At 61.2% G+C, this 27793-nt stretch overlaps 1 protein-coding gene across 1 annotated transcript; it reads right to left on the minus strand.

The window, feature by feature from the left end:
* On the minus strand, positions 1 to 27609 carry MUC5AC (mucin 5AC, oligomeric mucus/gel-forming). Its single transcript, XM_053562506.1, has 51 exons — positions 27533 to 27609; positions 26083 to 26154; positions 25148 to 25207; positions 24618 to 24879; positions 24209 to 24323; positions 23881 to 23971; positions 23123 to 23232; positions 22800 to 23013; positions 22587 to 22712; positions 22264 to 22381; positions 21983 to 22121; positions 21089 to 21199; positions 20888 to 20957; positions 20665 to 20802; positions 20420 to 20584; positions 19987 to 20081; positions 19449 to 19575; positions 19097 to 19352; positions 18967 to 19019; positions 18273 to 18373; positions 17861 to 18012; positions 17473 to 17611; positions 17259 to 17372; positions 16967 to 17146; positions 16384 to 16623; positions 15853 to 16009; positions 15353 to 15481; positions 15033 to 15195; positions 14413 to 14456; positions 14132 to 14320; positions 11198 to 13679; positions 11025 to 11046; positions 7521 to 7671; positions 7062 to 7261; positions 6443 to 6617; positions 5823 to 6073; positions 5527 to 5710; positions 4768 to 4990; positions 4158 to 4336; positions 3813 to 3900; positions 3634 to 3737; positions 3496 to 3527; positions 2994 to 3165; positions 2690 to 2791; positions 2541 to 2578; positions 2011 to 2133; positions 1829 to 1927; positions 1541 to 1660; positions 1290 to 1353; positions 1076 to 1190; positions 1 to 664 (listed from the first exon to the last, which is right to left on the minus strand). Exons 1-51 carry the CDS (start codon positions 27603 to 27605, stop codon positions 367 to 369), a joined length of 9225 nt encoding a protein of 3074 aa, XP_053418481.1. The 5' UTR covers positions 27606 to 27609; the 3' UTR covers positions 1 to 366.
* Between the last annotated feature and the right edge of the window lie 184 nt (positions 27610 to 27793).

Consider the following 27793-nt stretch of genomic DNA (forward strand, 5'->3'; position numbering starts at 1 on the left):
CTCAAAGTATATTATGAACCAGGTTGGCCATTTCCTGAGGAGGGGACACAGGTCCGGGGCTGAGGTAGGAGTGAGGCTCTACCTCCCAGCAGCTGCCAAGCAGCTGATGACCATGTCCAGTGACAGTCACTCATGAGAGCTTCACATGATGCTTGAGTCCCAAACGGGAAGGCCAGAGGAACACCTTACCCCAGGCTCTTCCTCAGCAGGTGGGCCCAGGCAGGAGACACCAGCCCAGTGTGGATGCTGGGAGTGCATGTGGCAGGTGGACTGGGTTCTGGATGATAGTCACTTGGACAAGGGCACAAGTTCCTCTGGCCTCAGGGTCTGAGACCAGAGGACGTAAAGGACGTTCTCTCTGGTGAATCAGGAGGCCGGCGGTGCCAGTGTGTGGGCACGGAAGGCCTGGACCCCTGCCTGCCCACTGCCCTCTGTCTCCTGGTTGTGGTCCTCCTCACTCTGCTCAGGCTCTGGCTCCTCAGAGTGGCTGATGTCACCTGGTGAGGAGCAGTGCTGGCCCACGCAGCCACACTGCTCCACCTCGGTGTAGCTGAAGGCCCGGCGGGAGCCATCAGCACAGTACAGGGTCACACTCCTCCTCGAGACTCGCAGCTCCCGGCAGCAAGCACACCTGTGCTGCAGTGCCTGGGCCTCCAGGGAGTACCTGTGGACAGGGCCTGCTCAGCACTGTGGCCTCCCTGGGGATGCCCAGCCTGTGGCACTATGCTGGATACCACGCTAGGGTCCAGGTGGCTTCATCACCTCCACCTCATTTGGAAACACCCCCACTCAGGCTGATTTCAGCCACTGCTGTGATGTGCTGATGTGGCACTAGGGACAGACACAGAGTGACTGCAGCAAGGAATCAAGACAGTCTTGTTAACAGCAGGAGCCGTTACCCCAGCTCCACCTCAGGCCGAGGCCCTGGGCCGCCCTCCGGTCCCGCCATGGGTCTGCCCCTCATGTGTCCGGCGTCCCCCAATGCTAGGGGCCCGCCTGCACCCTTCTGCCAATCCTGTCTTCTCTGAACACTCTCCAAGAGCCCCCAGGCTGACGAGGGGAGGGGCTTACGTACATGGAGCCAGTGTTTCCACAGTTGCCCTGGCAGTAGGCCAGGCGCACAGGCTGGGCAGAGCTGCAGTCCCGCTGCCGAATGACCTGGTACTTATGGTACACAGCACAGGACGACTCTAGGGAAGGACACAGGTGGTGCAGGGGTCAGGGCCAGCTAGGCCACTCCCTGGACCTCCCCAGGCAGGTAGGCCCCACCGGCAGCCTGGTACACTCACTGTTCTGGGGCTGGGGTGGGGGACAGAATAGGCAGCAACCATCCTCATTCAGCTTGGCCTGGGCCTGTAGGACAAGGGCCAGTCAGTGCGGGGAGGCTGCCCAGGAATTGGGGCTGGAGTTGGGCCAGGCTCAGATGAGGACGATAGCACCCACATGGGAGGTGACGTCCTTGCTGGCACCATGGGGCTGATCACAGTTCCCCAACCCCTTGTGAGGCAACCCCTGGCTGGGATGGGGGCTCAGAACTCACCAGAGTACAGCTGATAGGAGGACACACTTTTCTCGTGGTCACCACCTCAAGCCCATCCTGGTGCTTCTCACACTCATGGGTCACACAACGGCTCCCCGGATCTGACCATGTCTCCCCAGGCTGAAAGGAAGCCGAGCCCGTGGGTGACTCTCTCCCCTTGGCACCCCATCTGTTGTTGCCTGCCTGTTCCCCAGCCTGGGGGCTCGGGCTGCCGGCTCCCCAAATGCCCAGTGTTTCAGGACCCTGCCAGCTCAGAGCCCCTCAACACACATGGCAGCTGCTACTCACATAGAAGAGGTGGGCAGTGGTGCCGCTGGTGTTGGTGACACAGGCAACCTGCACGCAGGTGCCACAGCACTGCCCACTCCGGGCCTGGTACTCGAAGCCCTGTGGGGGGGGGGTGGACATGTGACCTGAGCTCCTGGCTGGCTGCCGGGGTGGGACGGGAGGAGGCCGGGGTGAGCACTCACCACAGGGCAGTGGGTGTTGCAGATCTGGGTCTCACAGCTGACCACAGGCGTGCCCGCCTCGGGGCTGCCGGCCACCTCACACCAGCAGGTCTCACACAGGTTCGAGGAGACCACTGCACCGGGCTGTAGAGTTGGAGTGGACAGTCATTAGTGAGCTTGCTGGGCCTGGGCACTTCCTGTCCCCTCCAGGACCCCTGTCAGGCTGACCTCAACCCAGGGAGATCCCTGGCAGAAACCCCCTGTGCAGAGACCTCAGCCCAGAGTCCACATCTTGAAGGCAGAACCCCATGCTGCGCCCCCCAGTGAGATTACACACTGGGGGGCCCTGTAGGGGCTGTAGGTGTCAAGGCACCAGAGCCCCAGAGACCTGGGCCAAGTTCACACCTCCAGGACTTGGGACAAAAACAGTGCCCTAGTCCCAGGGGAGTTGGGTGCTGGTGTCTGCAGAGACCCTGCAGGCTGGTAGGAGAGCAGGGCGGTCAGGGCACTCAGTTCCTATGGGCTGTGGGTTCTGAGCCCAGCTGTCTTACCTGGTACAGGGTTCCATTGACATTGCAGACTGTCCAGCCTGTAGGGAGAGACAAGCAGGCTGCACCCAACTGGCAGCAACCAGCCCCTTCCCACCTCCTGGCACCCCGGACCACAAGGTCTGGCTGGTTAACAGGGCTGGGACACTCACTGCAGTTCTGGCTTGGGCAGCAGGCCCCCTTCTCATGGGTCAGGATTGGGCGGGAGCCCTGGGGACAGTCCACAGGCTTGGGGCAGTGGCTGGTGTTGCAGGCTGTAGGGCAGGAGGGGAGCAGTCAGGAGTCTGCACCTGCCCCCAGCCTGGCCAAAGGCCCACCTCCCAGGGGTCTCCAGGAGCGCTGGCCACCCTCCCTCACTCTGGGCTCCCAGGGCTAGGCCTTCTGGAGGGGCCAGGCTCAGCCCTCCACCCCAGACCGTGCAGGGCAGCCGTCATCCCGACATAGCAAGGGGCTCACCGCAGCTGTACTGAGGGCAGCATTGACCGGCCTGGGGGGCTAGGGGCACAGGCACAAAGCCAGGCAGGGGGCACGTGGGGGGCGGTGGGCAGGGCTTTGTCCAGCAGGTCATGGTCCAAGTGGCCCCATCACAGGTGCACTCCTGACAGTCGACACTGACGGTTTGGCCTGGCTGCGAGGGAAGGGACGCGTGAGCCCCAGCCCATGGCCAGCTGCAACCTACAGCTGAGGGACCCTCTGGGAAAGCTGCAGAAGGGGCTTTAGAAGTGCCTCGCGCCTTCACGTGTCCCATCGGGGCGGGGATGCCCAGGGAGGGAAGGTAAGGGCAGCCTCAGGGTCAGCCCCATGCAGCTTCCCCAGGGGAAATGGAGCTCTGGCTCCATCCACAAGGCAGGCAGGAAGAGGAGCCCCCTCATCTTGCTGGGGTCTCATCTGGACCTGCCCTTCCTCTGAGCATCTTGTCCCCGCTGTGGCCCAGGATTGGGGCTGGGCCAGTACTTACTTCCATCGGTTCTCCGTTGGGGCCCAGGCACCCTGGAGGCAAAGAGATCCAAGGTCATCTTGGAAGAATGTGTGTCAGGGACTGGAGAGGGCCCTGGGCTCTGCCATGCCACCCAGCCCACACCCAGGTCGCACGTACTGGGGCAGCCCGTGGGCACACAGACTTGGGTGCTGGCACTGAAGAGCATCATGCCGTGGGGACAGAAGCAGCCTTCTGTGATGGGCCCGGCCTCCTGGAGGACCCTGTGGGGAGCAGAGGGATGGTGGTGGCCCTGCCCTGGGGCAGAGGCACCTAGCAGGGGAGGGGGAGGCACATACATGAGGCTGGCACTGTCGTTCCCATGGCAGTAGGAGAGATTGGTGGGGCCGCAGGGCTGGTACACCTTGTCAGCCGGGCAGGTGAATGCTGTTGGGAGGGGAGAATACACCTCAAGGGGAAGGGCTTGGCCCAGAGCCTCTTGGACCTCTGAGCACTGGGGCCCACTCAGGAGGTACCCATGGTCACCGCTCCCAGCACCCCAGGCCATGGCCCCTCCTTTCTCTCAGGGAACTGAGTGCACAGTGCTTGGGTCCGGCCTCCCCCTTCCTCCAGGAAGCCACCCTGATTATCCCCTCACAGCCAGTGCAGCCTGAGGGCAGTGGCTGGCCAAGCCAGGCACTCACGGCACGTGTGGTTGGTCCAGCCTCTCCAGTCAATGCACACGCCGTAGGAGGCACACAGTGAGGCGTAGAGCTCCAGGCCGGAGCACACCACCTCCGTGCCAGGCATGTGGCACTGGTCAAAGATGCAGCCCTCATAGAATGGCCATGGGGGGATCATGGTGTGGCATAGCTGGAAGACCCTATGGGTAGGGACAGCTCAGTTGTGGTGTGGCCCTGCCAGGCCTCTCTGGCCATCAGCCTGTTTGCACGATGCTCCCTTTAGTGGGCCCTGTGGGTCTCTGTGTCCCCACTGTGTGCCAAGCCACCCTGTCTCAGGACAAGGGACAAGCATGAGGTGAGAGCAGGGTCTGGATGTCCCCACCTAATTCTTCCTACAAATCCTCCTCCACTGGGCTGCCCTGGCCCTGCACCCCTGAGTGCTGCCTGGGGACAGTGACCAGTGTCCCCATCTACAGGTGTGAGCCTACAGACAGGCTCAGAGATGACTGTCCTGCTAGGAGCCCTAGAGACAGCCTGTGGCATGGGTAGGGAGCCCCCTAAGACCCATTTCTTCCCACCTGCCTTTGGAAGGGTGGGGTAAGTGGGGCCACCCCCTTGCCCATGGTCTTACTCGCTCAGAATCAGCTGGCAGATTGGGGATGGCAGGCACGCAGGGGGCGGAGTCATGGGCCCCACGGTGGTAGGCCCCACTGTCGTGGGTGACAGGCGAGGCCCATGGCAGGATGGCTGGTCAGAGTTGGTCACATTCCAGAGGCCAGACATCACAGAGCAGGAGGCAGCCACTGCCCCCCCGGGCATGCGGCAATCATCCTTCTGGTCATTGGTGCAGGTGCCTGGACAGATGGGCTGGGGATCAGCCACTAAATGGCAGAGCAGGCCAGCCCCACCCTCCCAGGGTTCAGTGTCCCCACACTGGTGCCGGGGCCTTGAGTCTCAGGGTCGCACCCTTCAGTGAACCATAGGGGGCCTTCCCTCCCTCTGCCTGTGCTAATGTCCCACTCAGAGCAGATACTGTCACAGGACCCACTAGGACACATAGGAGTGAGCCTCAGATGTGTGACTCCCCCTGCCCAGCAGGTTTTTCAACCCATCCACGGCCACCAATGATCCAGGCCAAAGACCTGGGCCCCTCAGGCTGTGCCATTGCCTGATCATGACCACTGCTCCCCATCATCCCAGGCCATGGGTCCCCTCCTTTCTCTCAGTGGAACTGAGTCTGCTCTGCTGGGGTCAGGCCTCCCTCTTGGAAGCTACCCTGAAGCAGAGCATAGCAGCCTCACAGATGAGAGCGCTGTCACAGGCCAGACCCACCCATGGCATGACCCCTCCTAGTGCTGGACAAAGCCCAGGGAAGGCAGCCGGGGCTCACCACACTGGCCCTCGGTGTTGTTGGCGAACTTGCTGAAGGGCACCTCCACCGAGAAGATGAGGCCACTGAACATGACCTGGACTCCAAGCTTGGGGATAGTCAGGTACATCTTGATGCCCACTTGGGAAACCATGATGCCGTTTTTCTGGAAGCCAGGGTGCACCACCTCGCCATTGAAGATGATCTGGACATGTGACGCAGCAACAGAAAAACAGAAGAGCGGACTGCGGTCAGCATGCAGGGCCCCGCCGGGAAGGCTGGGCCGGGCCCCGCCACGCACACAGAGACTTCCCCACCTCATTGGTCATCACCCCGCTGACTGGCCTGCGGGTCAGCACCACACGGTCCTGCTGGTACTCGACGATGATGGACTGTGGGCAGGAGAGCCCATCCTCCGCGTTGCAGAAGTAGTTGTCAATGAGCACGCGGAAGTGTCCGTGCACGGGCACGATCTGCTGCACCAGCACGTACGTGCAGTTGTCCAGGAACGTGTAGTAGGTGCCATCGAAGGTGATGTAGTGAGGGTCTCCCCAGCCGCTGCACACACCTGCAGGTGCCGAGAGCAGCCTGACAGGGGCTTCAGGGACACCCCTGCCACAACCTCCCACTGTCTTGCCACGAGGGAGCACATGCAACCCTCCACGTCATTGGAACACATGTGGCCAGCACCGGCAGACCTCTTTGGCCAGTGGAGCTCAACAGAGCCTGAGTGAGGGAGGGACAGACCCCTCCACTTTCTCTCAGAGGGCAGGCCCAGCGGCTCTGGGGACCTGGGCAGGGCTCTCCTCAGCATTCTCAGGGGCCTACCACCCTCATGGCCCTCCCATCTTTGCCTTGATGCTGAAGTACATCCTAGAGGAGGGGAGCTGATGCTGGGTAGAGGCTGACCTCCCCCCATTGTACCCCCCCAGCTCACACTGGCACTGGTAGTGCTGGCAGCAGCCGTCCTGGTCAGCCACCTTTAGGGCTGGGTAGCCGTTGGCACAAGTGGGCTCCTCCACCCTCGGGCATGTGCGTGGGTGTAGAGAGATGACATTGTTGCCCTCACAGGTGGCCTGGGAGCAGTTGGGCAGGGCCCAGATCTCGCCTTTCTGCAGAAGCAGAGGCAGCTGTAGGGTCTGACCCCTCAGTCTCTGGGGGCCTCCCCCAGCTCTCAGGAGTTCCCCACGGCCCCTCATGGGGACGTGGGAGGACAAGGGACTGTGGCTCTACAGCAAACCCCCCAATGAGTCCCAGCCTCCTACCCACACCACCCTCACCACCTGCCTTCATACAGCCCAGAGCTGACCATCTTGGTGGGAAGTCGCCCCTCCCTGTCGTTATTGCTCTCCCTGGCTGTCCAGTCAGACCATGGGACCCCCAGCCTGGTGCCTGGTCTGCAATTGCAGCCTTGTGCCCCAACACCCAACTCCCTGCTGGGAAGCCACTTTGGGAAGTCCTGGGACCAGACCCTCAGCATGGCATTGGCCATGCAAAGATGTTCAAGGTCCTGCAGTAGCCCCTGAGTGTCCAGAGGGCAGGAAGGCACGGGTTACCTTTCTTGGGGGAACTGCGCTTGGGCATCCCTGGGTAGTGACAGGTTTGGAGGTGGATGTCAAAGGGGACGTCACTGGGGCAGGAGGCAGCGTAGTGGAGGGACATGTATGGTCCACCCCTCTGACCACCTGGCAATCCTGGTTGCACAGGGCATAATAGCAATGGCCAGCAAGGTCTGTCTGGCGGTAAATGATGGATCCTGCAAAGAAAGAGACACAGCAGCCATGAGCTAAGAGAAGGGCCACCACCCGACCACCCACCCCAGAGGGGCTGTTCCTTTATGCACGAGGCCCTTTCTACCGCCATTACTTGGGGGAGAACCTCAAAAGAAGGCTTGCGGCCACTCCTGGCCACAGTTAGCCAGTGGCTTAGATCGCAGAGGCCTCTCGTGCATATCCATGTAGGGAAAGCCATGGGCAGCATGGGCTCAACTCAGCTCTAAGGAGACACGTGCTTACCCGCAGGATACAACTGTCCAGCCAGGCTACAGAAGCAGGTGCGGGTAGAGGGCACTGAAGAGCTGGACACCTCAGAGGTGGAGACTACAGATGTGGACCAGACTGAAGATGAGGTCTTCATCAGTGTGGTTGGAGGATGGGTCACGGTGGTCTTGACTGTAGAACTAGAAAACGTGCTGGCCTTATGACCAGAGGTTGTGCTGGCTGTGTGACTAGCGCTTGTGCTAGCTGTGTGCCCAGAGGTCGTCTTGACTCCAGAAATAGAGGTGGTTCTGGTTTGGGGCGAGGAGGTCGTGCTGGATGTCACCACAGAGGTCGTGCTGGTTTTCTCTCCAGTGGAGGTGATCTGAGTTGGGCTGGTGAGGCCCTCACTTGAAGTACTTGGGACGGGGCCAGGCATGGTGGTCTGAGGGCAGCCCGCAGGCATCCGGCAGCACAGCACACGCACCTCGTAGTTGAGGCACATCCTGAGTCTTCCCGCCTGGTCCTGGTTCCTGCACACCAGGCCCACGTCACGGTCACACCGCACCACCTGGCCCAGCTGCTCGATGCTCACATCAGGATGGTTCTCTGCACGGCACTCGAGCTTGGTGATTTCTTCGGGCTGGTGGCAGATTTTTTCCCCTCTCCTGATGATGTTGCTGTAAGTTTCAACATCTCCACCGTGGGGCCCGGGGGCCGGGAGGTCGACGTCGAACCACTTGGTCCAGGAGCACCTGGGCTGACAGTCTGTGTTGACAGGTGGGGAGAAGGTTGTCCCAGGAGCAGGAGTGTGAACGGGCACTGTGGCAGGCGTTGGAACAAAGGTTGTGCTGGTGGTGAGGACAGGCCTGGGAGTAGTTATGGGGCCAGAGGTTGTGCTGGTTATAGGACTGGAGGTGGAGCTAGGTGTCTGCCCAGAGGAGGTGCTGGCTGTGTGACTAGAGGTTGTCTTGACTGTAGAACTAGAGATTGTGCTGGCCGTGTGACCAGAGGTTGTGCTGGCTGTATGACCAGAGGTTGTGCTGGCCGTGTGACCAGAGGTTGTGCTGGCCGTGTGACCAGAGGTTGTGCTGGCTGTATGTCCAGAGGTTGTGCTGGCCGTGTGACCAGAGGTTGTGCTGGCTGTATGTCCAGAGGTTGTGCTGGCCGTGTGACCAGAGGTCGTGCTGGCCGTGTGACCAGAGGTTGTGCTGGCTGTATGTCCAGAGGTTGTGCTGGCCGTGTGACCAGAGGTCGTGCTGGCCGTGTGACTTGAGGTTGTCTTAACTCTAGAAATAGAGGTGGTTCTGGTTTGGGGCGAGGAGGTAGTACTGCCTGTATGAACAGAGGTTGTGCTGGCCATGTGACCAGAGGCTGTCTTGACTGTAAAACTAGAGATCGTGCTGGCCTTATGACCAGCAGTTGTGCTGGCTGTGTGCCCAGAGGTCATCTTGACTCCAGAAATAGAGGTGGTTCTGGTTTGGGGTGAGGAGGTCGTGCTGGATGTCACCACAGAGGTCGTGCTGGTTTTCTGTCCAGTGGAGGTGATCTGAGTTGTGCTGGTGAGGCCCTCACTTGAAGTGCCTGGGCCGGGGCCAGGCATGGTGGTCTGAGGGCAGCCCGCAGGCGTCCGGCAGCACAGCACGCGCACCTCGTAGTTGAGGCACATCCTGAGTCTTCCCGCCTGGTCCTGGTTCCTGCACACCAGGCCCACGTCACGGTCACACCGCACCACCTGGCCCAGCTGCTCGATGCTCACATCAGGATGGTTCTCTGCACGGCACTCGAGCTTGGTGATTTCTTCGGGCTGGTGGCAGATTTTTTCCCCTCTCCTGATGATGTTGCTGTAAGTTTCAACATCTCCACCGTGGGGCCCGGGGGCCGGGAGGTCGACGTCGAACCACTTGGTCCAGGAGCACCTGGGCTGGCAGTCTGTGTTGACAGGTGGGGAGAAGGTTGTCCCAGGAGCAGGAGTGTGAACGGGCACTGTGGCAGGCGTTGGAACAAAGGTTGTGCTGGTGGTGAGGACAGGCCTGGGAGTAGTTATGGGGCCAGAGGTTGTGCTGGTTACAGGACTGGAGGTGGAGCTAGGTGTCTGCCCAGAGGAGGTGCTGGCTGTGTGACTAGAGGTTGTCTTGACTGTAGAACTAGAGATTGTGCTGGCCGTGTGACCAGAGGTTGTGCTGGCTGTGTGACCAGAGGTTGTGCTGGCCGTGTGACCAGAGATTGTCTCGACTGTAGAACTAGAGGTTGCACTGGCTGTATGACCAGAGGTTGTGCTGGCCGTGTGACCAGAGGTTGTGCTGGCCGTGTGACCAGAAGTTGTGCTGGCTGTGTGACCAGAGATTGTCTTGACTGTAGAACTAGAGGTTGCACTGGCTGTATGACCAGAGGTCGTGCTGGCTGTGTGACCCGAGGTTGTCTTAACTCTAGAAATGGAGGTGGTTCTGGTTTGGGGCATGGAGGTTGTGCTGACTGTATGCCCAGAGGTTGTGCTGGCCGTGTGACCAGAGGTTGTCTTGACAGTTGAACTAGAGATTGTGCTGGCCATATGAACAAAGGTTGTGCTCGCCGTATGATCAGAAGTTGTGCTGGGTCTGTGACCAGAGGTTGTCTTAACTCTAGAAAAAGAGGTGGTTCTGGTTTGGGGCAAGGAGGTTGTGCTGCCTGTATGGCCAGAGGTTGTGCTGGCTGTAGTGTGCCCAGAGGTCGTCTTGACTCCAGAAATAGAGGTGGTTCTGGCTTGGGGTGAGGAGGTCGTGCTGGTTTTCTCTCCAGTGGAGGTGATCTGAGTTGGGCTGGTGAGGCCCTCACTTGAACTACTTGGGACGGGGCCAGGCATGGTGGTCTGAGGGCAGCCCGCAGGCATCCGGCAGCACAGCACGCGCACCTCGTAGTTGAGGCACATCCTGAGTCTTCCCGCCTGGTCCTGGTTCCTGCACACCAGGCCCACGTCACGGTCACACCGCACCACCTGGCCCAGCTGCTCGATGCTCACATCAGGATGGTTCTCTGCACGGCACTCGAGCTTGGTGATTTCTTCGGGCTGGTGGCAGATTTTTTCCCCTCTCCTGATGATGTTGCTGTAAGTTTCAACATCTCCACCGTGGGGCCCGGGGGCCGGGAGGTCGACGTCGAACCACTTGGTCCAGGAGCACCTGGGCTGACAGTCTGTGTTGACAGGTGGGGAGAAGGTTGTCCCAGGAGCAGGAGTGTCAACGGGCACTGTGGCAGGCGTTGGAACAAAGGTTGTGCTGGTGGTGTGGACAGTCCTGGGAGTAGTTATGGGGCCGGAGGTTGTGCTGGTTATAGGACTGGAGGTGGAGCTAGACGTATGCCCAGAGGTTGTGCTGGCCATATGTCCAGAAGTTGTGCTGGCTGTGTGACCAGAGGTTGTCTTAACTCTAGAAATAGAGGTGGTTCTGGTTTGGGGCGAGGAGGTAGTACTGCCTGTATGAACAGAGGTTGTGCTGGCCATGTGACCAGAGGCTGTCTTGACTGTAGAATTAGAAAACGTGCTGGCCTTATGACCAGCAGTTGTGCTGGCTGTGTGCCCAGAGGTCGTCTTGACTCCAGAAATAGAGGTGGTTCTGGTTTGGGGTGAGGAGGTCGTGCTGGATGTCACCACAGAGGTCGTGCTGGTTTTCTGTCCAGTGGAGGTGATCTGAGTTGTGCTGGTGAGGCCCTCACTTGAAGTGCCTGGGCCGGGGCCAGGCATGGTGGTCTGAGGGCAGCCCGCAGGCATCCGGCAGCACAGCACGCGCACCTCGTAGTTGAGGCACATCCTGAGTCTTCCCGCCTGGTCCTGGTTCCTGCACACCAGGCCCACGTCACGGTCACACCGCACCACCTGGCCCAGCTGCTCGATGCTCACATCAGGATGGTTCTCTGCACGGCACTCGAGCTTGGTGATTTCTTCGGGCTGGTGGCAGATTTTTTCCCCTCTCCTGATGATGTTGCTGTAAGTTTCAACATCTCCACCGTGGGGCCCGGGGGCCGGGAGGTCGACGTCGAACCACTTGGTCCAGGAGCACCTGGGCTGACAGTCTGTGTTGACAGGTGGGGAGAAGGTTGTCCCAGGAGCAGGAGTGTGAACTGTGGCAGGCGTTGGAACAAAGGTTGTGCTGGTGGTGACGACAGGCCTGGGAGTAGTTATGGGGCCGGAGGTTGTGCTGGTTATAGGACTGGAGGTGGAGCTAGGTGTCTGCCCAGAGGAGGTGCTGGCTGTGTGACTAGAGGTTGTCTTGACTGTAGAACTAGAGATTGTGCTGGCCGTGTGACCAGAGGTTGTGCTGGCTGTATGACCAGAGGTTGTGCTGGCCGTGTGACTAGAGGTGGTGCTGGCTGTGTGACCAGAGGTTGTCTTGACTCCAGAAATAGAGGTGGTTCTGGTTTGGGGTGAGGAGGTTGTGCTGCCTGTATGAACAGAGGTTGTGCTGGCTGTATGTCCAGAGGTTGTGCTGGCCGTGTGACCAGAGGTTGTGCTGGCTGTATGTCCAGAGGTCGTCTTGACTCCAGAAATAGAGGTGGTTCTGGTTTGGGGTGAGGAGGTCGTGCTGGATGTCACCACAGAGGTCGTGCTGGTTTTCTCTCCAGTGGAGGTGATCTGAGTTGGGCTGGTGAGGCCCTCACTTGAAGTACTTGGGACGGGGCCAGGCATGGTGGTCTGAGGGCAGCCTGCAGGCGTCCGGCAGCACAGCACGCGCACCTCGTAGTTGAGGCACATCCTGAGTCTTCCCGCCTGGTCCTGGTTCCTGCACACCAGGCCCACGTCACGGTCACACCGCACCACCTGGCCCAGCTGCTCGATGCTCACATCAGGATGGTTCTCTGCACGGCACTCGAGCTTGGTGATTTCTTCAGGCTGGTGGCAGATTTTTTCCCCTCTCCTGATGATGTTGCTGTAAGTTTCAACATCTCCACCGTGGGGCCCGGGGGCCGGGAGGTCGACGTCGAACCACTTGGTCCAGGAGCACCTGGGCTGGCAGTCTGGGGTCTGGCGTCCAGTGACTGTGTAGGTGGTGTGCATGGCCCCTGTCGCTGTGGGCACTGCTGCTGAGCTGCCAGTCTTGTGCTCTGTGGAGGCTGAGGATGTTATTGTTGTCACCGTGGCCCATGTGTGGATCCCAGTCTCCCCCGTGGTGGGCTGCGTGGCTGCTGTCGGCTTGCCTCTGCACCTGTCTAGCACCTCACAGCACTGGATGCGGATCTGGTAGTTGTAGCAGATGGGTGGCAGCTGGTTCTTGTTCAGGCAAAGCAGCCCCTCTCTTGTGTTGCAGGTTACGTCCTGGCCAAGCTCTGCCAGTGGGGTGTTGGGGAAGCTCTCTGCCCTGCACTCCACACGGCTAGGTATCTCACAGAACCTGTATCCTTTTTCTCTCAAATTTTGAAAAGTGTCAAAATCCCCACTGTTTCTTTCGGGCCCCGGGTAGCTGCCGTCAATCCAGGCAGTCCAACTGCAGACCTCCTGGAGGCAGGAAACTGGACTGGTTTCAGGGCCAGGTGGCTTCTCTGTGAGCCCTGAGGTCCCCAGGGCCGTGGGGCTCACAGAGGGTATCGTTGAGGCCATTGGTCCTGATGTCAGGGTAGGTGTCAGTAGGGTAGTTTGCACAGGCGTATTGGTGTCTGGGCCTGGTGTGGTCCTGACTGTGGTGGACATCGTACCAGCTGTGGATAGAGTGCCCTGGGTCTCAGGTGTCCTGGAGATCGTCAGGGGCGTAGTGTAAGCTGGACCACCAGAGGTGGGGCAGGCCAGGGGTGTGCAGCACAAGACCCTGATCTGATAGTTGTCACAGAGCCCCACCGCCTGGTCCTTGTTGTAACAGATCAGCCCCACTGTGGGGTTGCATTCCACGCGCTGTCCCAGGAGGTGAAGCGGCACCTGGGGGGTGTCCTCAGCCCGACACTCCACCTCCCTAGGCGCCAGGCAGACCTTGTACCCATGGGCACGGAGGTTTTCCAGTGTGTCAAAGTCACCACTGTCAACGCCCTGTCCAGGATGGCTGACATCCATCCAGGGTGACCACAGACACTCCTCCCCACAGGGCAGGTGGGGCAGGGCAGAGGCTGAGGAAGCCACCATCCTGGGGGAGGTGCCCGTGACCGTGGACTGGGCACTGCTTGGGGGACTTGCGTGTGCTGTGCTTAGGGTGGGGCTGAGGCTGGGGCGGGGGCCAAGGGTCGGCGTTGAGCTCAGGACTGTGGGTAGAAGAGATGGGGCCAGGCTGAGTGCCAGGGTCTGAGCTCAGGCGGCTGAGCCTGGCCCCTCCCACCATCCCCACCTCCACCCTGGTCAGTGGCCTGGGAACAACTGTCTGCCCATCCCCACCCAGGGCATCTGCTCAGGACCTGCTGGCACAGGGTAGGCATTGAATAGCCAGGTCAGCTGAGTTTGTTTAGGGGAAGCCAGCCCTGAGCTGTGCTCCTGAAACCCGAGTTCTCAGCCCAGAACATGTCCACAAGCGGCAACAGCCCCTGGGAGGGGGGTGCTTCCTGCTGTTCCCTAGAGGCCAGGCAGTGGGGTGCCTCAGAGGCAACCCCTCCCCACTGCAGGGCCTGGAGGGGAACTGGCAGGTGGTCCCTGTACCTGATGCCCAGAGCTGGGTATAAACCCAGTGTCCAGAGAGAGTTAGAGGGACAGTGCACCTTACCTAGTGGGGACATGGAGAAGGAGAATGTGGTTTGGGGGGCAGGGGTGGAGGGGCCGCAGCGGTGGACCCTCCTCTGGATGGTGCCATTGGCCCCGCAGTGGGCAGACATGCAGCCACCAGCGCCATCTGTGGTATGGTAGATAACGTCCCCGGGGTGGAAGTGCTGGCCACCGTAGGTGCACACACAGGCTGTGGAGGGCACAGCAGCCAGGCCTGTTAGTGGCTGAGCCATGGGCAGAGACCTCTGAGCCCCCTGGTCCAAGGGGCCACCAGCCACTTACCCTGGGCGTCATAGGTGCACCGCACACCTGTCCTGCTGCAAATGCTGGTGAGAGGAAGGAGGGGAAGCTGGGTGTGAGGGGCCAGCACTGCAGGCCCCACTGGGTGTCCCACTGTGCAGGGGCCCTGGGGTTGCAGCTCCTACAGGGGTGTCCTCAGGGGTGTCCAGGGTCCATGTCACACCTCTGAGCTGGTAGACACAGAGGCCCCCACTGTTGGCCCTAAGGGCCCACTCGCCTGAGGTCATGCCCTCTCAGGCCCTCTAATTAGTGACCCACGCAGACAGAATGAGTCCAAGATGACCCTGTGACCACTCTCCTGGTACATCCATCCTATGAGGTCCCTCGTGTCTGGCCTCAGGTCAGCTTCCCCTGGATCCCCGGATCCCCCTTCCTAGTAACTGCCCTGTACTTAGTCCCCCAGACCTTAGGATATGGGGGGTCTTGGCCCCCTGCAACACTGCCACAGACATGGGGGCCCAAAACAAGATTTCAGCATTAGGGAGATGGAGATGCCCTGTCCTGTAGTACTTGGCCCCAGAAGCCCAGGCTATGGGCACCCCAGGACCCTGAGACTCAGGCTGTGGGCCTGAACCCCCCTCATCCTGCAGCGGGTGGCCCACCAGGAGTGGCAGTTCTTGTCCGATGGTACGGCCGCACCCGGCTGGTACAACTTCCCGTGGACTCGGCAGGGTGGAGGCTGGGGCGGGGCTGGGCAGGTGGCCACACATTGCATCTTGTCCTCGTCAAAGATGGGGGCCTCCACTGGGCACTTCGGGTAGCAGCCTGTGGCAGAGAGGCCTGAGTCCCAACCACACAGACCACCAGCCCCCACCCTGGAGGGTCTTGGACGGCCCCAGAACTGGCCTCCGGGGCAACCCCGTGGCGAGCTTGAGGCTGAGGCCACAAAGGCTCCTCGTGGGATCAGGAGGAGCCCACCCACCTTCTAGGCCGTGAGCGTCAGGCAGGCAGTCTCCCCGCGGGTTCCGGCAGGTACGCATGCAGGGGGCCCCACAGGGCTGGTAGTGCCACTCGCATTGGCCCTTGGAGTTGTAGTAGTCACAGAAGAGAGCTGCGGGGAGGGGTGCTCAGTGGCCCAGTGTCGGGAGGCTCCCTGAGCCTCTGGCTGGTCAGAGGCCATTTCCCGCCCCTGCGCCCTCAGCCAGCAGGACATGGCGTGTAGAGGGCAGACCGGGCGGGATCCCCCGGCTTTAGGGATCTCCAGCCAGAGCAGCTCTGAGCTATACCCTGCCCCTGACAAGGCTCCATCTGGGCTGAAGTTGGGGCAATTTGCCACCTTCCTTCCAGAATATTCTACCACCCTCAGCAGGACACCTCTCCTCTTTATTTTGTTTTTCCTTGGATACCTTTCTCCCCCTCCCATGGAGCATTTCTTGGCATGTCATGCTGTCCTGCCTTATCCCTGGGGCTCTGCACACTCACGGCAGACGTCGGGGCTCCGCCAGGACACACAAACGCCAGAGTCGCGGCAGGCCTGGGCGTAGGCGGCCACAGCCGTGCAGAAGCACTCGCAGTCACCTCCCGAGTCGCAGGCACACGCGTCGCTCACACAAGCCTCGTAGTACTTGTCTGGCTCCACCTGGGGGAACAGGCCTTCAGGTTCTGACCTATACCTTCATGGCTCAGGGGGTCAGCCCCACACTGGGCTATTGACCTGGGCCAGGTTCCACTGAAGCTCAGGGACAACAAACTTGTGAGCCCGAGTGGTCAGCTGGTCCTGACACAGGCTTCTGAGCCTGGGGCTGTCATGAGCAGTCTTCAGAAGAAGCACCCCCCTACACTCCCCAGGCCAACACCAAGCCCATCCAGCATGTCCACACCAGCCCCAAAGGCGCAGCTGCCCATGCCCTTGCTGACAGCTGTGCACCCCCCTTCTCCCTGCTGGGTCTCTCGAGTGTCACTGTAGGTCCCTTGGGGCCCGGAGAACACCCCTCAAGCCTGGGCTGGCCGTACGTGGGCGCGGCAGGCGGCGAAGGTGGCGCTGTTGATGATGCTGCACTGCTTCTGGGCCCAGGACTTGCGGTAGGGGTTGGTGGTACAGGGGTCCTTGGGTGCCAGGGCGTCCGGGCAGGATGGGGAGAGCTTCCAGCTGTTCCCAAACTCCAGGGCGTTTCCCACCACAGACTGGCTCCGTGTGGTGAAGTCGTTGATGGCACTGTCATCGAAGTTCCCACACAGGCCGCAGACCCTGCCCTGCAGAAGCAGGAGACAGACAGAGCCCTGAGAGCTGGGGACATAGGAACTGTGGGAGCAGCACAGACCCTGGTCTGCAGAAGTGGAGTGAGGCACATGGACACAGGGGCCGTCCCCAGCCCCTCGGTCCTCCAGGGCACAGCGAGTGTCCACCCTCCCCACCCTCCCCCCACACCAAGCCCAGAATCCCCAGACACAACACCCTCTGGTTCTGCCCTCTAAGGAGGCCTAGGGGTGATGATCCAGCCGACCATGGCAGAGAGGGTGTCTCTCTCTGTCTCTGATTTTGTCTCTTTCTGTCTCTGGCCTCACCACGTGCACCCCACCTCCTCCTGGGCCTCACCTTGAACTCAGGGCTGAGCCGGATGAAGATGCTGGTCCTCCTGTCCCACAGCAGCTCCAGGCCAACGTTGGTGTCCACCACCAGGAAGACGCCCATCTGGCTGATGGTGAAGGGCAGCTCCTGCCCTGCGCCCTCCCCGATTACCTCTGCCTTCCCGTCGCTCAGCCTCAGCTCGTAGCTCTGCACAGCAAAGAGGCCGCTCAGGGCCTGGGCAGGACCCTGGGCCCCTCCTGCTCTCCCAGTGCCTACTCTGGGCCTCCCAGAGGGGCCTTGACCACCTGGTCTCACTCACCCCCAGGAAGAGCCTTATGGCCTTGGAGCAGGTGGTGCCCGTGGTGCCACAGGGGACATTCTCAGTGACAACGCGGAAGGCGTCCTGTGTGCCACTGCTCCCACCACAGTTGTCCTGGGAGAGCAGAGCGTCAGAAGGCAGGAGAAACAGCCGAGCGGCCCGCGTGCACCCTGGGGCCGCAGAGGACCTCGGCCACGAGGCAGCACTGGCGTACCTGCACCAGTGTGTACTGGCAGTCGCCACTGAAGCTGTAGCGCTGCCCATCAAACGTGAGGTAGTGGCCATCTCCGTACACAGCACAGGTAGCCATGCAGGGATCATCCGTGCACTGCCACATCCTTCGGTCGCAGGTGCTGGGCAGGGCAGTTGGGAGTCAGGCCAGAGCAGGAGAGGGCAGGGGAGCAGGAGGGGCAGCTGTAGGTGGGACAGGGCTGCTGGGGGCAGGAGGGGATGGGAGGGGATGGGAGGGGCGGCCTCCCAGGGGCTCTGTGTGACTGGAGTGGGGCAGCCAGCATCACAGATGCAGACCGGACTTGATGGCAGGGTTGCTAGGACGCCCCCCTCGGAATTGTGCACTGCCCCAGACAGGCCCATGTGCATACCAGGTGTTGCAGCCCACCCGGATGGTCTGGCCAGCCTGGTAGCTGGCCTCATTGTGTGTGCAGGGGCAGTCCTCCACCGCAATGCAGCCACCTTCACTATCTGCCACCAGCCCATCGGGGCACACGCAGCCAGGCACACACTGGGAGCTATACTGCAGGGCCGAAAGACACATCAAGTGACAGGTCAGACTGTCCCAGGGATGGCTCGGTCACACTGCCTTGGAAGGACCCGCCTGGGGCCTAGGGAGCCACAGAAGTAAGGGACCCGGCCAGCGGTGCCTCCTGGACACAGGCCATCAGGAGGCTGAGGGCCCTGTGCATTCAGAGCTGCCCCCCACCCCAGGAGCACCCACAAGAGGTCCTCAGCAGAGAGTTGGGGGGGGGTGTTCTGGGGCTGTCAGGAGGGGCTTACACAGGCCATGTCCAGGGTGTAGCAACTCTTCTGACAGCCGGCCCCGGCCACCCCTGGTGTGGCGTTGTGGCAATCAAAGTAGACCATGGGTGCAGTGCACACTATGGAGAGAGGGATGTCAAGGGACACATGTGAGTGTGCACTGTGTATGTGTACACATATGTGTGTACACTATGTACACACATGTGTACATGTGTGCTTGTGTGCATATGCAGTGTGTACATGTGAGTGTATGTTCACGTGTGTGTGCACATGAGCCTATGCAGTGTGTACATGTGTATGTGTGAGCGTACTGTGCACATGTGTGTGCCTTGTGGCTATGCTTGTGTGTGCAGTGTGTGCATGTGTGTGTGTGTGGGAGCATATGCGTGAGTGTGCCTGTGCCTGTCCTTGTGTGTGTGCAATGTGTGTGTGTGTGGGAGCATATGCGTGAGTGTGCCTGTCCTTGTGTGTGTGCAATGTGTGTACATGTCCATGTGCACATATGCAAGTGCACATGTATGAGCGTATGCTGTGTGTGTAGGGCCCATATCCCTGCCATCCGCTGGCTGAGCCCACAGGACACAAAGAACCCCTGATCCAGAGAAGTTGACCAAAACCCCAGCCTGGCACACTTGGGGTGAGGTTAAGGTGGAATGCACTGGGCGGCTTCTTATGGGCACTGTGAGGCCCAAGGGCTGTGGTCTTGACTCACCTGGTGTGGGGGCAGGGCCTCCAAGGCAGCTCAGCATCCCCTGTGTGCAGGTGCTGCGAGGAAAGGATGGTCAGAGTGTGTCCACCTCCTGCAGGCTCTGGGGATCCCCCCTCCTGAGCAGGGCTCTTACCAGATGGCCCCACCGTCGTGCACTGACTCCCCATTGGGGACCACGGCACCCCTGTGGTAGCAGGGACAGCTGGTGGCCGGCACACACACACCGGTGTCGTCCAGGACGGTGCTCTCAGGGCAGGTACATCCATCCACAGGCACAAAGGGGACGCGGCAGGTGACACCCCCCTCGCTCAGGGCGCGGCACGTGGGCTGGCAGGTGCTGATGTTGTAGCGGTAGGTCATGGACTTGGGGCAGGTGGTCGTGGGCTTCTCTGTGCAGGGCAGGAAGAGAGTGCGCTGGGTGCACCACTGGGCCAGCACCCCCGCCCCCCAACCCTCAGGCCTTGGCCCAGTGCGGGGCCACTCACTGCAGACGCCGTCCCTCCAGCCATGGAGCAGCAGGCCCCGGGCGGCGCAGGCGCGTACGTAGGAGGACAGGGCCGCGCACAGGCAGTCCTCACTCTTCTCACAGTTGCAGGTGTCGAACATGCAGTGCTGGGGGTGGCGGCAGCGTCAGGGTCCGGCCCACATGGGGCCCCACATGAGGCCCTGCAGTGGTTGCCCTGCAGTGCCCTCCCTCCCAGTGTCTTCCCTGCCGCCTGGGGACCACCAAGTCTCAGCAGGATTGGTGGTGTAGTTGCCAGGGAGAGGCGGCTGCATGGGTGTGGCAGGAAGGACAGGGCCCTGATCTGTGGCCAGGCCCTGCACGCTCGCTTCAGCTAGGAAGCCTGGGGGTTTAGTGCCTGGGCCTGGTTTAGGGCCAGAGAGGCAAGGAGGACTTGGTGAATATATGGTGAGTAGATGGAGAAGCAGGGCACACAGCCAGAAGTACGGCCCAGTCCTCCCAAGAGGCAGCTTCGAGGCCCAGTGTCAGACGTGCCACCCTAGGAGAGAGGTCGGCCTTACCAAGTAGAAGGTGTGCGGGTTCACAGCAGCGTGGCAGGGGGCAAAGGGGCCGTGGGTGTCGGTTAGCAGTGAGCACCAATGCTGAGCATACTTCTCTGTGGGCAGAGAGGAGCGGCCATTAGTGGGCTCACTTGGCGGCCAGCCCTGCTGCCGGTCTGGGCTTTGGGAATCTGGCTTCCCTGGACAGACACTTCCACAGGCAACCTGGTGTCCTCCCCTTCACTCAGCCCCCAGCCTACCACCTGCTAGAGGCACCAGTGGCCTCCACCTTGGACAGACGAGCAAGGCCCTTCTAGTCCCTCTGGCCACAGTGGGTGGGAGGAGTCCAGGACCAGCCAAAACAGCCTCCTGCCCTTCCCTTTACCCTGAAGCAGGGCCCCAGTTCATGGTGCTCTGTGCCAGCTGTGAGTTGGCCCCACATGGACACACATACCGTTCTCCACGCTCAGGGAGCAGGGATCCTCTAAGCTGCTCCTGACATTGGGGCAGGCAGCCCGGGTCTTCCAGGTATTGGCAAAGGCCACGGCCGTGCCCTCTACCACCCCACTGAGGGCCGTGAAGTCGTCGGCCTGGTTCTGGTTGAAGTTCCCGCACAGGCCTTGGGGAGGGAAGGCAGTGAGGCCTCATTCTCTGGCTGATGAGGTGGGCTTGGGGGACTGGGAAGGCAGCGCCTCTTACCACAGGTCAGCCCCTGGAGCTCAGGTGCCAGCCTCACAAACACCTGCATGGTGGGCACTAGCTGGATGTCCACCTGCAGGCCCAGGTTGGTCTGAGCAATGATGAAGAAGGTGGAGGGTCTGAAGAGGGTGACATTGGCTGTGGACACAGAAGACGAGGGTTTTGTGGGGCAGTGGGGGCAGGACCCTGGGAGGCTGGGTGATGGAGAGGCCAGCACCCTCACCTGTGGACACGGGCAGCTGGGTGTAGATCTGGTTCACAAACACCTCCCCACTGGCCTTCACCTCGACCACCTGAGGCAGAGCAGAGCAGCCAGCGTCAGCACAGGGCCAGGCCTCTGCCGTGTCCCCAGAGGTGATAACACTCTGTCCCCGACCCCAGGTCTGCCTCCTCCCAGCTCCCCTCAGCCCCCGGCCACACTCACTGTCTGTGCCCCGCCCAGGCTCAGCGTCACACTCCTCAGGCAGGTTTCACTGTCCGTCAGCCCACACCTGCGCAGCTCAGCCAGCACAGTGAAGGTGCTGTCACCACAAGGCTGTGAGACATGACAGGGAGCCTCACACTCCACCCGCCCGGCCTCCCCTGCTCTGGCCTGTGCTGCCTGTCCTCTCCGGAAGCCCCTGTTCCTCGGGAGCTGCTCATCCTTATGACCCCTGAGGGAGGTGCTATCAGGACCCCCACGTGGGGACACTTGGGCACACCCAGAGGAATCTCAGTGCACCCACTGGGTGACAAGTCTGAGAAGGTGGCCCTATGTGATTCCAACCCTATGGCCTTGTGGGGAGGGCAAAGCCAGAGAAGCCGAGATAGTCAGTGTCTGCTGGGGTGGGGCATGGGGCTCCAGGCAGTGACACCACTGTACGACCTGCAGTGTGGGCACAGGACACCGTTGTCTGTCCAAACCCATGGAACATACAGCATCCGTGAGCATGAGGCCTGGCGAAAGGCGCAGACCCTTATGCCAGGTGGCCTCAGAGCATCAGCACAGGCCCTGCATTTAGGGATGGATGTGTGTGGCAATTGTCACACATCCCTCTCAATTTATATAAACCAAAGCCTGTTCTGAAGAACAAAGTCTATTAAACAAAACCCAAGCTGCAGAGCACAGGGCACTGGACGTGGCTCCCCCAGTGCTGGAGGCTCTGACCAGAGACCTCAGGGCCCTCCGGGCCTTGCACTGGGGATCTGAGGAGCTTCCTTGAGGTCTCAGCATCGGGGACCTCCAGGGGCTGCCCCAGGAACAGCAGCAACCAGAAACCGGGCTGGGGGAGGCTGACAGCCACTGTCTGGGAGGACGCTGAGTGGCTGCAGTCCGCACCTTAGCCAGCACGTAGCTGCAGTCCCCATGCACCGTATACTGCTTCTCGTCAAATGTGGAGAAGTGGGCGCCTCCAAGCACAGAGCAGGTGCCTGGGCACGGGACCTCCCGGCAGCTCCACCGGCCTCCAGAGCAGGTGCTGGAATCAGAGGCCATGGGTGAGCACCAGCCCTGGGCACTGTCTCCACCTCTGGGCCAGCCCGCAGGGGTCTCAGACAGACAGGGTGGGCAGGGGCCATCCCAGCGCACATCCTGGGCTGGAGGGAAGGGCCCACACATACCAGTTGGTACAGTCTGTGGTGTAGACGGCCCCTGGAGCATAGGTGGCCCCGTTGTATTTGCAGGCACACTGGGACGCAGGGATGCAGCCGGTCTGCCCAATGTCATCAAACACCATCCCTGGGGGGGTGGAGGGGAGGGTAGGCCGTGTGACTGGTGCCGGCCCCCACTTCCATGTCGTAGGTATATGGAGGGGATGGATCTCTGACCACCCCCACCCATGGCCCTGTAGCAGAGGCCTCAGATCGCCTCAGAGGCCCGGGGACACCATGGACCGGGCTGGGGTTGGGTACCCAGGACACTTCTGGGTGTGTCTCAGCCTCACCGTCTGGGCAGAAGCAGCCAGCGATACAGTGGTCCTCGCAGGCCTGGGAGTGCTCCATGTAGGAGCAGGTATCTGCACAGGGTGAGCGGCACTCGTGGTACTGCATGTCATGAAGGCACGTCTGGGCTGCAGGGCAATAAGAAGACGGCTCACATCATGTGGCCAGCCCTAAGCAGGACGGCTTGAAGCAGGGGCAGGGACAACAGTACTCACGACACAGGTGAGGGGCCCGCCAGTCCTGGGGCAGCCCCCCGGCATGGGCGCACTGCCGGGAGTACTCAGCAAGGGTGTGACAGGCACAGCTGAGCGGGTCAGTGTGTTCACAGAGGCACAGGTCCTGGCGGCAGGCCTCCAGGTAGCGGGTGATGTCCACCAGGGCCACGCAGCTCATGAGCAGCTGGCTCCCCAGGACCTCCTCACAGATGCCCTGTGGTGAAGGCCGGGCATGCACACTGAGCCCTGGCCCAGGGCCCCAAGGTAGAGAAGTCCGAAGCATTCTCCCACCCGTGCAGGCCCCCATGCACTCCAAGCCTTACAATGTCGATTGAGCAGTTCATCGGGGGTTCAGGGTTAGGGTCCTGACACAGCTCTGTGGGGCCGTCCATCTTCTGTAGGTTCCCAAACTCCAGGGGTGTCAGCCTGGTGTCTGCGGAGCACAGAGCCCAGTGTCCGGGCAGCGTGGCCCTGGGTTCTTGCGCCTGGGGTGGGCTAGAAGAGCCGTTTGTGGGCCTGCCCTCCCAAGGTTGCCTCCCTGCCCATGCTGCATGGGATCCTGAGGGAGTCTGGGATGATGTGAGGGCCAGCACAGGGGCGTCCAGGGCTGCAGGGTGATAGCCTGAGGCATCACTGACCTGGGACCCTGAGCCACCTGTCTGCTGGGCTAGGACACTGCACAGGGGCACCAAGGATAAACCTGAGTCTTCCTAGCCCTGGACCTGTACAGGGTCCCCCTAGGGCTGCAGGACACTCGGCAGGCCGGACACCTGACAGAGGGCTTGGCAGAGGGGAGCTGGGGTCGGGGGCCCTGTCTGGGCAGACCACATTTGCAAGGCCACTGCTTGGTGGCAGACAGGGTCAAGGATGAAGGTGGCAGATCCATAATTTCAGGTGAGGGTGTACGGTCAGCACTGCCCAGAGCAGCCACACTGAGAGCAGGGCCCAGCAGGTGATTGGTCCCCCTGAAGCCCTAAGGCCTGCTGGTGCACCAGGATTGTGTGCACACACGTCTGTTTACCCGAGTATACACTACTTGGGACTCTGAGGACAGGGCTGGCATGGGCACCAGGGTCCTTACTGTGGGAGAGGAACTCGTGGACCTTAGGGCTGCCGTTAAAGTCCCCGCACAGGCCACAGGTCTGGTTGGCGTACTTGGAGTCCAGCTCTAGCTGAAATGAGAGGGGACATCAGGCACTGTCCCCACCAGGGCTGCCCAGATGGATAGGACAGCCCAGACCCCAAGGAGGACCTGGAGGCTCACAGGGCCTCTGTCTTGGGGCATAGGCCGGAGGCACCTCTTCTTGCCCACTGTGTGGGTGAGTCTGTCCAAACCTGCTTTGCCAGGAGGCTCCATCCCCGATCCCCACCCTCCGTCCACACACCGTCCACCCTCGGCCCCCTCTTACCAGGAGGCTGTTGTCCTGGTTCCACATGAACACCAGGCCCACCCTGGCCACCACCCTCAGGTGGCTGCCACTGTGCTGGATGAGGACCCCGGACTGGCTGAAGGGCAGCTGGACCCTGCAGAGAGATGTGGGTGGAGGTGCTGAGGGGCACAGTTTGGGAGGGGTCCCAGGCAGAGAGGGACCTACAGCAATAGATATGACCTGTGCCTCATTCACCACAACCATGGAGCCACAGATGGGACGGGACTGGGGCACTGGAGTGCGCATCTCAAGGAGCTGGACAGGCTGGAGGAGATCACCTGTGCCCCATCCACTCTCAGGGTTTGTGGATGAACCCACAGCCTCCCTGACCACTATGCTCCACTGGACCCCACCCAGCACCGCCCAGCCATCCGGGGCCTAGACTCACAGGCGGCTGTTGACCAGGACGGAGGTCTTGGACAGCTCCACCACCATGCCATCAAGCTTCATGATGACCCTGCTCGGAGTGGTGGCGTTGGGCTCCTGGCCACGGCGCACCTGGACGTTGAAGTCCTCGTAGGCGGCCCCACAGTGTGCAGAGAACACGTAGTTACAGAGTCCGGGAAAGCGGAAGACGTCGCCATCAAAGGTCTTGTAGTGGAAGTTACCCCAGGTGCTGCAGACACGCCCGTTGTGCGCCCCGTGCAGGACTGCAGCCAAAGCAGTGAGCCTTGGAGGCGCCACCCTGCCCCCCGCCCCCATGCTCCATACCTCCCACTGTTCCCCAAGGTGAGCATCTGGGGGTCCTGGCTGTGCTAGGGAGTCCTGGCACTGTGCTCATGGAAGCTTTGGGCCCTTCTTCAGGCCTACGCAGTGCCTCCTGAAGCTGGGATCCCTTTTCAGGCAGTGCCTCCAGGTCTGAGGGAGGGAGCTCACCAAACCCACACCCCTTCCAACCTGACCCCTGGTTTCTCTCACCTCGCACCACGGGGATGGTCCTCAGGGGCGGCAAGATCGTCACCCCACGGAGTAGTTTGCCTGCAGAAACAGGGGTTCATGGGTGCATGCCTGGCTTCAGGATGGGTGGTCTCCACAGCTGGGACAGAACTCAGAGTTGACCAGTCCAGGCTACTGGCTCTAAAGTCCACTGGCCTCTCCACGAGTCGGGGGCTCCCTGAATGTCCTCTGTGCTTGGTGTCTACAGCCCTAATCATCCCAGCTGTCACCTGCTGAAAGCCTTGGGGGTGGATTGCTCCCACAAGTCCCCAAACCACAAATCCCTGAGTCAGGCCTTGGTGCGCGCCTGTGATCCCAGCACTCTGGGTGGCAGGAGGATCACTTGAGGCCAGGAATTCCTGGCTGTGGTGAGCTGTGATTGCACCACTGCCCTCCAGCCCAGGCAACAGACAGAGACTATTTCAAAAAGAAAAATAAAATGACTCAAAAAATGCCTAAGTCAACATCAGCAGCTCAAAACAGTCTCTTGGAAGCTGAGATTGGGCTCAGGCCCCTTCCTGTTTGGCCCACAGCCCAAAGGCCCCTTGCCTTGGTGGCCCTCACCCACCTGCCTCTGTGGGGGCTATAGAGGATGTTCCACCAAGGCCCGAAGGTGCATTTGACACTGAAATATACAGTTAAACCAGGAGGAAAGGAGTCAGGAGCCCAGTCCCAGATCACCAGTATGCTTGCTGGCCTGGCAGGGCACATGGGGTGCGGCCAGCCTGTCACCCCCTCTTCAGGTCCCTCCAGGAGGTGAGGCTACAGAGGGCAGGTACTATGACCGACCTGCCTGCCCCACTACCCTGAGCTCTGACCCCTCAGCATGGCCAGCTGAATCCTCTACAAGATCAATGCCCCGGGGGACCCCGCACCACGCAACCAGGTGGGAACAGGGGCTGGATGTCAACACTTACTGTTGGGCCCCTGGGGGACAGGAGGGAGGTCTGGGTGGTGCTCATAGCTGGGAGAGATGTCCTGGTTGTGGCCTGTGGAAAGAAGAGCTAGGCTGAGCACCTGCATCCAAACCATCTTGGGCTACTCTCCACAGACACAGTGAGGGAGGGACAGAGGGACAGAGCAAAGGGGTGGCCTCAGTGAAGGCCTTCTCTGCGCCAGTGGGGGCACAGTGCCAGGGGATCTCTGTCCACTCGAGCTTGGTGTCTGAGGTCTCTGGGCCCTCCAAGGGACATTCATTCTCACTGACTGTCTCCATGCCTGGGGTCCCTGGATAGGGACCTCTGAGGGATCAGACAGTAGAGACACAGTGGGTCACAGTTTGTCACCAGATGAACCCCTGAGGCAGAAGAGCCATGTGGGGTAGGCTCCTTGGCAGCCAGGGCAGAGAAGCAGTTGGTGTCAGAACCATGGCCCCCAGAGGACTGGGCTTGAGAGGCTGGTTTCTGGGGTCCACAGAGTATCTGCAGCCCCTGCAGACCAGACCAGCGGCAGGGCATCTGCCACTCCCAGGGGACCCTGGGAAGAGGTCTTGGGCCTCCACCTGGAGCCTGAGCCCTCAATCCCTGCGCCTGTGGCCAGGTGGTCTCAGGGAAGGTGGGACCCTGACTCCATGCTCCTGCCCCCAGTGGGCCCAAGTACCCCAGTTAGGAGGACAGGCCCCTCAGCCCTGCAAGCCCCATGGAGCCCTCACTCACACCTTCCCTGGCCCTGCCCCTTCCGCCCCTCCTCAGAGCAGCCCTGGGGGAGCAGAGTCAGCAGGTAGGGCCGCAGAGTCTGCGGCAGAAGGGGGGGGGCCCTTCTGCAGCTTCAGTGCTCAGAGCACCCTGAGGAGACAAGGATGGGAGTCTTCCTTGCTCCAAATCCATCCAGCAGAAGACCCAAGGCTGGGGCCAGGGCTGTGCAAGCAGGGCAGCCACCAGCCCAGGCGCAGCACTCCTGGGTCCCAGGGCCCAGTTGTCCCCTGGGAGTCAAGGCAGGGCATGTGATCCTAGGCGAAGGGGCCAACCAGACCATAGGATCCTGAGCTCCCTGTGTCACCCTCACAGCCCTGTGGGGTACACCACCACACCTCCCATTCAAGGTGGAAACCCCCCACGCGATCCCCGTGGAGGCCCAGACCCCAAGCTCAAGCTGGAGAATGGGCATGTTGGGGTGTCAGGGTTGCAAGCCCCCCTCTGACAGGCCTGGTCCAAGGGAGAGTACAGCAGCAGTGCAGAGGGCTTCAACAGGAGGGCTCTTGCCTCCTCTCAGGGCCCACGGGCTCAAAACCACATGGCAGTGGCTGGGCCACAGGTCTGAGAACCACTCGTGGGCACACGCAGCCTCCGATGCCCACATCCATGGCAGAGACGAAGCTGCCGGTGCCCACCCAGCCCATGAGAGCACAACCATGGGCATGAGTCCTACCTGTGTGCTGGGCACAGGCCAGGGCGAGAGCCAAGGCCCAGAGTGGGGCCAGCCCCCTCCTGCTGACACCCATGTGGGTCCTGGGAGGTGCCTGGCAGCCTCTGAGGAAAGACTTGAGGCGCCAGGGCCTTTTGTAGCCCCAGGCTGGCTCCAGCCCTGGGGACCTCACGTGTATGAGTGGGGCGGGGCTTGTAGCTCCCCACCCTGGGGGTGCGAGCAGGGTGGGTGTGTCTGCTGAGCCAGGCCAGGTGCCCTGAGGGC

The sequence above is a fragment of the Nycticebus coucang genome, chromosome 14 (genome assembly GCF_027406575.1).
Source record: "Nycticebus coucang isolate mNycCou1 chromosome 14, mNycCou1.pri, whole genome shotgun sequence".
Lineage (NCBI taxonomy): Eukaryota > Metazoa > Chordata > Mammalia > Primates > Lorisidae > Nycticebus > Nycticebus coucang.

Coding starts and splice junctions, on each gene's coding strand:
- MUC5AC (XM_053562506.1), bottom strand. CDS start 27,605: ATGGGTGTCAGCAGGAGGGGGCTGGCCCCACTCTGGGCCTTGGCTCTC. Junction 13,680..14,131: donor CTTCTCCATGTCCCCACTAG/GTAAGGTGCACT, acceptor TTCTACCCACAG/TCCTGAGCTCAACGCCGACC. Junction 1,661..1,828: donor CCACTGCCCACCTCTTCTAT/GTGAGTAGCAGC, acceptor GCTTCCTTTCAG/CCTGGGGAGACATGGTCAGA.